The sequence below is a fragment of the Pogona vitticeps genome, chromosome 2 (assembly GCF_051106095.1).
Source record: "Pogona vitticeps strain Pit_001003342236 chromosome 2, PviZW2.1, whole genome shotgun sequence".
Classification (NCBI taxonomy): domain Eukaryota; kingdom Metazoa; phylum Chordata; class Lepidosauria; order Squamata; family Agamidae; genus Pogona; species Pogona vitticeps.
The window spans coordinates 89,231,267-89,242,051 of record NC_135784.1 but is presented as its reverse complement, the minus strand read 5'-3'; the positions used below and the strand labels follow the sequence as shown (position 1 = coordinate 89,242,051).

General features: G+C 41.1%; 1 protein-coding gene across 1 annotated transcript in view; it reads right to left on the bottom strand.

Annotated features, from left to right (window-relative positions):
• Positions 1 to 4,373: 4,373 nt before the first annotated feature.
• CLINT1 (clathrin interactor 1) overlaps positions 4,374 to 10,785 on the bottom strand; it is a 93,802-nt gene continuing 87,390 nt past the window's right edge. The window contains exons 10-12 of the mRNA XM_020791329.3: positions 8,401 to 8,696; positions 7,500 to 7,704; positions 4,374 to 6,164 (exon numbers count right to left, since the gene is read on the bottom strand). Of these exons, the coding sequence (XP_020646988.3) occupies positions 5,827 to 6,164; positions 7,500 to 7,704; positions 8,401 to 8,696 (839 nt within the window). The 3' untranslated portion in view covers positions 4,374 to 5,826. The remainder of the gene's footprint in view (positions 6,165 to 7,499; positions 7,705 to 8,400; positions 8,697 to 10,785) is intronic.

Genomic DNA, 10,785 nt, shown 5'->3' with positions numbered 1-10,785 from the left:
TACTTCCCCCCCCCCCCACATATATACAGATATACCCATATATCTGAAGGTATACACATACCCCTTCATGGATTACTGCCTTGTCGTGGCGAAGAGGCTTGACTAATTCAGAGAAGCTATGGGCTATGCTGTGTAGGGACACCCAAGACGGACAGGACATAGTGGAGAGTTCTGACTAAATGCGATCCACCTGGAGCAGGAACTGGCAAGCCACTTCAGTATCTTTGCCAAGAAAACTCCATGGACAGAAACAAAAGGCTAAAAGATATGATGCTGGAAGATGAGCCCCTCAGGTCGGAAGGTGTCCAACATGCTACTGAGCAAGAGCAGAGGACAAGTACAAGTAGCTCCAAAGCTAATGAAGTGGTTGGGCCAAAGCCATAAGGATGATCAGCTGCGGACGCACCTGGAAGTGAAAGGAAAGTCTGATGCTGCAAAGAAAAATACTGCATAGGAACCTGGAATGTATATATATATGAACCTTGGGAAGCTGGATGTGGTCAAATAGGAGGTGGCAAGAATGAACATTGACATCCTGGGCGTCAGTGAACTAAAATGGACGGGAATGGGCGGATTCAATTCAGATGATTATCATATCTACTATTGTGGGCAAGAATCCCGTAGAAGAAACGGAGTAGCCCTCATAGTCAATAAAAGGGTGGGAAAAGCTGTAATGGGATACAATCTCAAAAAGGATAAAATGATTTCAATATGAATCCAAGGCAGACCTTTCAACATCACGGTCATCCAGGTTTATGCACCAACCACCCATGCTGAAGAGGCTGAACTTGACCAATTCTATGAAGACTTGCAACACTTTCTAGAACTGACACCAAAGAAAGATGTTCTTCTCATTACAGGGGACTGATATGCTGAAGTAGGGAATCAAGAGATAAAAAGAACAACAGGTAAGTTTGGCCTTGGAGTTCAAAACGAAGCAGGGCAAAGGCTAATAGAGTTTTGTCAAGAGAACAAGCTGGTCATCACAAACACTCTTTTCCAACAACACTAGAGGTAACTTTACACATGGACATCACTCATTTCACACGCTAGCAAGGTTATGCTCAAAATCCTCCAAGGCAGGCTTCAGCAGTATGTGGACCGAGAACTCCCAGAAGTACAAGCTGGATTTTGAAGGGGCAGAGGAACTCGAGACCAAATTGCTAACATGCGCTGGATTATGGAGAAAGCCAGAGAGTTCCAGAAAAACATCTACTTCTGCTTCATTGACTACACAAAAGCCTTTGACTGGCACACTATGGCAAGTTCTTAAAGACATGGGAGTCCCTGACCACCTTATCTACGAGTATCTCCTGAGAAATGTATACATGGGACAGGAAGCAACAGTTAGAACTGGATATGGAACAACTGATTGGTTCACAATTGGGAAAGGAGTACGACAAGGCTGTATATTGTCTCCCTGCTTATTTAACCTACATGCAGTCTACATCATGTGAAAGGCTGCACTGGATGAATCCCAAGCCATAATTAAGATTGCTGGAAGAAATATCAACAACTTCCAATATGCAGATGATACCACTCTGATGTGAGGAGGAATTAAAGAACCTCTTAATGAGGGTGAAAGAGGAGAGTGCAGAAAATGGTCTAAAGCTCAACATCAAAAAAACTAAGATCATGGCCACTGGTCCCATCACCTCCTGGCAAACAGAAGGAGAAAATCTGGAGGCAATGACAGATTTTACCTTCTTGGGCTCCATGATCACTGCAGATGGTGACAGCAGCCATGAAATTAAAAGACACCTGTTTCTTGGGAGGAAAGCGATGACAAACCTCGATAGCATCTTAAAAAGCAGAGACATCAGCTGACAAAGGTCCGCATTGTCAAAGCTATGGTTTTTCCAGTAGCGATGTATGGAAGGGAGAGGTGGACCATAAAGAAAGCTGACCACCAAAGAACAAACCTATGCATTCTGAAGGAAATCAACCCTGAGTGCTCACTGGAAGGACAGATCCTGAAGCTGAGGCTCCAATGCTTTGGCCATCTCATGAGAAGAGAAGACTCCCTGGAAAAGACCCTGATGTTGGGAAAGAGGGCTTGGGGCAAGAGGAGAAGGCGACGCCAGAGAACGAGATAGTTGGACAGTGTCATCGAAGCTACCAACATGAATTTGACCCAACTCCGGGACGTAGTGGAAGACAGGAGGGCCTGGCATGCTCTGGTCCATGGGGTCATGAAGATATATATATATATTTGGTGGGGACAGTGCTTCAACAAAACTTGGGAGTCTGCCAGTGTTCTGGATAAACGATATTCTCTGTTAGTATATGATTGTAATAAGCTATGCTCATAGCTCAGTTTAAAGGCAACAGAAATAGTACACCTCTCTGGGACTCTGAAGACCTAGGAGAAAATAAATGGTCTTTAAGCATTTGTTACTGTTATTGTCATCACCTTGAGTGCAGCATGCCTGCTTACATTATGCAAGACTTCATTGATAAATCCCTCCTGTCCCCTCTTCTGCCCAAGACATGTCAGGCTCCTCGTTGCTGACAGATCGAGATGAAACAGATGCTGCCATAAATACTCTTGTTGAGTGGTTTCAGATGCAGTTTCTGTTTTGTAGAACACAGAGAGGGCTCCTGTTATCCAGGAAGCCGGCACCTGTGCTATCCACTCCTTTGCTAGGCTGCTTGTGCTAGAAAGCTTGGAATAAAAATGGGATTGTGAAGGGCTGCATCCTACAAAGAGCTAAGGACACTGCTTTTGATGCAAACGACTCAATCATCTGGATTTTCAGATGACACTTTCAGTCTGGAATGTAGACAGCACTGTAGTAAAGTGCACTCCTCTGCCTCCTTGCTAAAGAATTCATTTGATAGGGCTTGGGGCATCAAAATGTGAGACAAACAGGACATTGGGGTGGGGGGAAGGTAGGACTTCCTTGAGAACAGTTCCTGTTGCTGCAAAGGAGGGCTCCGAGTGTGATGAGATGGGATTTGTAGTTGAAATCTTGTAAGGAACATGGGTTTTGTAATTAAGAAATGTGCAAGAGAGGTTCCAGCCAAGGAATTTGTAACGGCATTATTATTCTGCTGAGCCCCAAATGGCTGTTGTTTTTCTGAGCATTGGGTCAGAGCTGGACTATTTCTGACAATTGTATCAGCACATTTGGCTGGATGCATTCATTGCCATCATCCATGAAGGAAATTCAAATACCGCCAGGATTATGTAAGACAGGGCTGTTTTGAAGCTCTTCTTTGCTGTCCTTTCTTGGACATAAGAAAACATAATATGATATTTTTTGGGGGGGTGGGTGGGGCTTGTATTTGGTGCCCTCATTTCAAAAGGTGTGTTGGAAAGTTATCACTTTCATATTTGCTGCTGGCCTTGAATGTGTGGCTATCCACCTAGTCGTCTCTGGAGAGCAACAGGACACAATTAAAATATATGAGGACTTCGTGCACCAAATTTGAGAGGTTTCACAATGTTTTCTCCCCAAAGAAATAACTAAGTTCAATATCACCACTGCTTGGTTCCAATTACTTCCAAAGCATTCTAGTTGAAAAATATATGGCTTGGCCTTTTGCTGCATTCAGACAGCCTTCCTGGATGTTCCTTACGTATGCTGGCTTCCCGACAGTACAATGAGATTTAAAACAAGACAATTGTTTTTAAAAAATCTACTCCCTCCCTTTATGCAGTGGCTTCTTGCGCACAGAGTTGTCTTCTACAACAGTTATACAAGGGAGTATTGTTTTTAATGGGGTGATCTCTGCCTGTGGAGCAGTGATATGATGCAACTGCAAATAGGATTCTGGCCACTTTCCACAATGCATCTTTCCCACCACGAAAACCAGTCTGCTGTTACCTCTTGTGATATGCATACTTCTTAACATCTGTCGCAATCCAAAGTTATAAAGACAATTCCCACAAAAAGTTCAAGGGTTTCAAAACTGGAGCTGAAGAGAAGGCGATCCGTCCCGCTCAGGCAGTAAAGCTTGTCTTGATTACTTTGATGTAACAACACTTGAAAGCTCCTATTCTTTGAAACTAATTTAAACACACTGAATTGTTGAAAGATTAAAAACCGCAGTCAGCTAATTACACTCACTCTCATCTCTTATTCAGCAAATGAATCACTTTTCATTACCACTTAGCTGAAGTACATGAATTTCTGCCTAATTAGAAATGTTGTAGATGGAGCATTAGCAAGGCTGGAGTGGGTCAAGATATCTTGGCTGCTTCATTTTTAATTCCTAACAGTACAGTCAGATAGGAAAGGCGGGAGATAAAAAGTCATTAAACAATTTTAAATTATTTATAAAAATTACTTTGCCCAAATTATAATTATTTTCCCCCCCAACCGCTTCCACAAACGTCAAATGGAATGAAAGAACCAGCAGCCCAAACATTGTTTTTAATGAACAGTTTAATGTTATGTATAACAGAACATTATGAAGACAATGGAAATAAAGTTTTATCAATTTAATAATAATAAAAAATATCCAACATAAGAAAAGGGAAGGCAATAAAGTTTCATACCTAGAATATAGTACTTATTTTCAATCGTAGCCCTGGCTTTGTGAACATAAACTGAACCTCTGCATTCCAGACTAAAAATCATGATCTGTGTGTGAACCTAAATACAGAATTATAGCTCAAGAAGGGGTTGGGACTTTAATTTGTTCTTTCATTTCTTTTATTTTCATTAATTCATAAAATCTGATTGCTACAGGTTTCCTTTAATAATATATATATATTTATATTTATTTACTGAACTCCTCTCTATTGGATTCCAGAATTGCTAAGGCCATATTTACAGAATAGACATGAAGTCACTGGATGAATAAGAATGAAATTCCACTGCTGTTGGATTAACAAAATGTCTAAAGGTATTCATTGCCAACTTAAAAGATGCAATTCTTCTCCCCGCCCCGAATAAAGTTACAAGAAAGTAACAATATATATTGTTGCTTCCCAACTGTCGGTGATGTAAACAGTGGCCCCTGAGTGCCCTAGGGAGTACGCCAATCATGACTGAAGTAGGACTGCAGAAAAAAACATCCTGAAACAAATCCCAACCATACATGTGTTTTCTCTAGATTCTTTGACAGGAAACTGTACAGCACCTTCAGATGAAGTTTCTGCCAGTTCTGCTTTGGGTATTACAGCAGGAAAAGCAAGAAAACACTCCCCAAACTTATTTATCGGCAAATCACTTGAAGAGGTCTATAATAAAAATTTGGGTACTAGAGCTGTGTTGCTGGAATAGTAGCAAAAGTATATATACATTCCAGGTCCCTTTGAATTAGCCATAATCACATATGTAAGCCATTTTTGGACAAAAATATATATATATTCTTATAAAAAATTGATCAGTATACTTTGTCTCCAAATTTGACTTAAGTGGTAGGAAAAGGAATGGATCCAATTACGTTAAACGGTTTCTAGGAAGGGGAAAAAGGAAAAGAGAAAGAAATCAAGTATAAAATTAGATTCACACAGATTTACTCAAGCCCCGAATTCTAGACTTCCCACAAGTTTCAAGTTAAAACTGGTTCTGCCAGCTAGAAAGGCTTTTAATCGTCTTGTTAAAAACAAGGCCTAGTCACTGCAATGTCAACCATTGGATTATCTGGAAGAACCTTTAATCTCACCAAAGCTTGAACAAAAGCAGTTTCAGAGTTTATAAAATGACCTTTGGGTGGTTTTTTAAAATGTGGGTTCTTTAAATGAAAGCGATAAAAGAAGGGGGGGGGAGAAGAAGACAAGGGGAAGAAGCATTTGATCAGCATTTTCCACCTTTATCCCAGCTTTATTTGTGCAGCTAAAATCCTTCATTCAATCTGATTGGTTTACAATCTTTATTTGCTAAAATTGGCAAAATTGGCAAAGGCATCTTGCTTCGGTTGCACAGTTCCCGGAGTCATGGAAGATGCCACAGCTATATTAGGGACTCCCATGCCCATTGTACCTGACAAACCCATTCCAGAGGCTGGCACTGCCATGTTCACATTCATTCCCATCATGCCCTGGTTCATCCCCATTGCACCAGTCATCACTGTGGGCATTCCCATTCCCACAGGAACAGTCCCTCCCATCAACGGGTTTACTGGAGGTCGAACAGGCATCATGCTGGGTGGTGAATTGAGACTCAATGTTGCAAAATTCTGAGACATCACATTCATAGGTTGTTGCATATCTGCAAGGGAGAAAGACCAGAGGTTTATTTCTTTCTCTTCTCCACCTGGATTATAGTAAGAATAAAGCAGAAAAGAAGTCCAAATTGATGCCCAGTCTTTAAGGGGTATTTATACCTTTCTATCTGCCTGACAGAAATGGATGACACAACTCCTAGATCTCACAGTTCCCGTCCTCTGATTCCCAGATGTTCCCCCCATATCTTCACCATGCTTCCATTCTACAAAGGGTGACAAATCATTTAAGCTCAGATATTTTAAAGCAGTGTTCCCAACCTTGGGTCCCCAGATGTTCTTGGATTAAAACTCCCAGAAGCCTTCAATACCAGCTACGCTGGACAGGATTTCTGGGAGTTATAGTCCAAGAACATCTGGGTTACCTAAGATTGGGAACCACTGTTTTAAACAATGGCAACTAACATGACTAATGGTAAAGGACTATAGGAACTGTAGTTCTAAACATCTGGAGGACCAAAGGTTACTCCACCATCCTCTGAACAATCACTAGTCACTATGCTCAGGGACCCACAAAGACAGTGTACTCCCTACACAGATTTTTTAAGGGACACTTTCCATTTTGAATTCCCCTTGCTCCTGATTAAAAGGCTTAGTAATGAGAAAGGGGCAAGGAAAATTCTTCCCAATTAGTACTTTTTTCTTCATTGCTTGGCGAGGAGTACTTCAAGAATTATGTTTAAAGAAGAAGAATGTATTTTATTTATTTATTTATTTATTTATTTATTTGATTTTTACCCCGCCCCTCTAGACCATGTAATCCATGAGAGCTCACAAAAACCTAAAATTCTGTTCGTCTGAAAGGTGCTACCATGTTTTTGTTTGTGCAGCAAGAGACAAGAGCTGGGAGAATGGCTTGAAGAGCTGGGAGAAGTTCCTGCCCCACCAAAGACTGTACTAGACCTCTGGATTCTCTGAAGTCCAATGCAGCTCAACATACACCTATTATTTTTTACACCTACTATGGCTAAAAAAAGAAGGGGCTGTCAATTCAAGTGCCTGGAAGCAACAACCAATGGTTAGTGGTCAGGGTCTATGGAGACTCCAACTAGAGCCTTCCCAGCCTTCTGGAGTTTAACTTGTTAACCTGAGTAAGGAAATATCATGGCCTACTACTATTCAGCAATTGTTCCTCCCACCATTTCATTTATGCGCACAATATATGCTGGTTACAGAAAAGAGGGAACTACAGGGGCTGAAGTAATCGGCAGCTCTGTGGTTTTTAAAACACAGCGTGATCATGAACATATTAAGAAGCACACCAGCAAATCAACCTCGTTAAAAGCAGTGTGGCAAGAGCGAGAGTGCAGAGGATCACTTACTCTGTTGCTGAATCATCGTGTTCAGTGACGGTTGCTGGGGTTTGGAAGGTTGCATACCAGGAACTAAATTGTCCAAACTGATATTAACACTGGGGTCTGACCAAGTGGAAGGCAGAGTTTTGCCGACATTTTTGGGGACCATCTCTGTGCCCAGGTTATACAGTGGATTAGGCTTCTGTATCATTGGGTTAACATTTTGCAAAGGCTAGAAACATTTAAAAGAGAGAGAGAGAGAGATCTTTAGAATTACAATATTCATTGACAATTATTGTTTAAGGTCTAGAGGGGGTAACTCATCCAGTCTCCCCCTTTCCAAAAAAGGAAAAAGGAAAAAAGAGGTGGACATTTATATTTGCCTGATGAACAGAAGAAGCTACAGAACAGACATTTCTGCAAATAAATCTTTCAAAAATCATATCTTCAAGTACTTTTTCTATCAGCTGGCAGCTTGCTGGAGCTATGCCAAGTGTCCTGTTCCCTCCTTGCTCCCCTCAAATATTTATCCCTCCCCCAGCAAGTCTATTATGGTGTCTGAAAAATTAGTTGTGAAGCTTATCGAGACAACAGGAGCAGACTTTTGACAGTCAAACACCTTGTTAGTAGGATAAGACTAATGTGAATGAGACGGTCCAAGACAAATGACAACCCACCCCTATACTGCCAAGTCAATGGGAGACGGTTTGAAGCTCACTGTACATTCTAGAATCCTGTGATTAAATTAACGAGGAAGCAACTGAAGTAATCAAACCACAAACAATGACCATCAGAGTAAAAACAAAAAAAGACAAGAGAGTCCTTGATATCTGTAGAAAAGATGCTTTAAGCTCAGGGTTCATCAAAACTACTCACAGAAACTATTTCTTACATGCAGGACTTTAAGGACTGTGTAGAAGCATCATACCTGAGACCTTGACATAGGCAGATTGAGGCTGACAGTGTTGGAACCCATCATAGAGAAATTCATGCTTTGGGAAGAGGTCATGGTGGCTTGGGAGGTACCCATCAAATCAAAGAGGTCAGCAGAATTTGAAGCCGCTGGAGGCTGGCCAAGAGACTGCTGAGCAGATCCAACAAAGAGCTCAACAGCTGGCGGAGCAGAGCCACCAAAGAGCTCTCCAGCTGAAGCAGCAGGGCATGGAGGGGCTTGGTTGAAGGCACTCCAGTCTCCAAACTCTCCATTCCCACTTGTAGCTGTACCTAGGGAGGAGAAAGAAAGGTAAGAGACTTTGAAGGAGGCATAGAACAAATGCCACATTCCATGAACTGAAACAAATGAGAGCCGAAGTGTGTCCATCCAGATTAACATCTGCAGGTAGAATCTCCATCTGGACATTACTTCCCTCATGAATATTCCAGCCATTTTAACAGGGTAGCAAAGAAAATTTGAAACACCCATGCCACCACCAGACAGGATGGCCAGCTAATGTGTCACCTGTGGACTCTGCGTGAGTGGGAAACAGATTTCCTAACAGGCAAACCTGAAGGAGCCAAATAAACTTCCAGTAAAACAAGTATGCAGCAGACACTGAAGACACCAAAGTTCAGTACCTGAACAGATACGCAGTACTCCAAATTCTGGAGCCACAGGCAAAGATGGGAGCATAAACTGGTCAATGCTTTGAATCAATCACTGTGAATAAGGCTGGCTCTATAATCGTAAAACTGGCAATTTGTTCAAACACCTCTAATTACATATAAATTATTCTTAAACTAGTATAACTAAGTGGGATACCAATACAATCATGGGCTTTTTACCTTAGCTGCCTTCAGGTATTTATATCACGTCTATTGTGCTTGTTGACAGCCTTGTGTTGTATTTACTGAGTGCTCTACGGGTGATTTGATACATAAGCATTGAAGTCTTACACAAGATTCCCAGTCTTTGCACATCACACATACAAGGAACTTTCAGGAAATGAATTCTGTTTCTTCTTCGAATGGAAGATGGCTTTCCCTCCATATTTTTTTTAAAAAATACATTCTACTTGAAAAAACATGGGAGCACATTTTCATGACACACAGTATGATGAAAATGTCTATTCTCCCTTTACAGCCAGGCAGTGTTCATGGAATCATCCCATGTTACCCACTACACTGGAGACATATACTGTATAACAAACCTATCTGATAAAGTGAAGAAGAATTTATGTTTTTGGTCTGATGGCTAGGCATATGTGAATACACTCCAAAATTACTTGTTCTGGAGATGAACCACTTGAAATTAACACAATTCCATTCTGCCACGGTAGTGTAGACAGAAACAAAAGGGGTTTCATGACTTGAAATCTGTAATTACATGAGCACTCCATGACTTTCGTCAGCTAAATGAATGAAAATGTATGGTTTCAGAATAATCTGGCTTGCACAGCTAGCTAGGAATTAGTGGTCTACAAACTTGCCTATTACCTAGAATTTAACTCACCTGATCTTAAAAGATGCTGCAATAATTTACACTCACATCAATAATCCTTAATGCTACCTGTGCACCTAGGTATAAAAACCCTTCCTTTAATTAATTTTACCTTCATAGGCGGATTAAAAATTTAAGGAAGGAAGGGCAGGGAGGGGAAAGATGGGCCACTTACATCTATGCACTACCCCCCCCCCCTTTAATGCAAGTAGTGCACTGAAATTCATTAGCTTGGGGCCTGACTGAAACATCTGCTTTGATCTCCCTTACAAAAGGGACTTAATTGGGAGTATTTCAATTAGTACTGCCTATTAAAAATTTAAGCACACTTAAAGTATTCCTGATGGATAAGTAAATGCTGAATATACAGATTCTCCAGTTACTGGACACTTATATCCATACACACAGAAAGGAAATGGGGAGAACAGAGACACATTTGTGACCCCTCCATCTTTGGAAAACTTTACCAAAGATGATTAATCAACAAAGATTTGGGGGGGACTTTATTATTACAGAAATGATTAATCATTGCTGGCTGCTTGCATAATGGTGATTGGTACAGATTAATCATATTAATACTGATAAACAGATATAACCAAATGAGATGGCATTATTTGCATAATGGGATTTGGGCACCTGTAAAATCAATGCGGAAGAGTAGAACTAAAAAAGTATTTAAGGACATAATTCTCAAATTAGGTCAATGTTTGACCTCTGCAGCGAGCACACCTCGCTGTGGAAGAACCTCTCCAAGCTGTGGGAGGAGGGGTTCAATTTATGCCACACAGCAATTCTTGTAGCACTACGCCAAAAATACAACAAAGACAATAATGGAGGGCCAATCACAACATTTGTGCTAGCACCTTCAACCCTGCT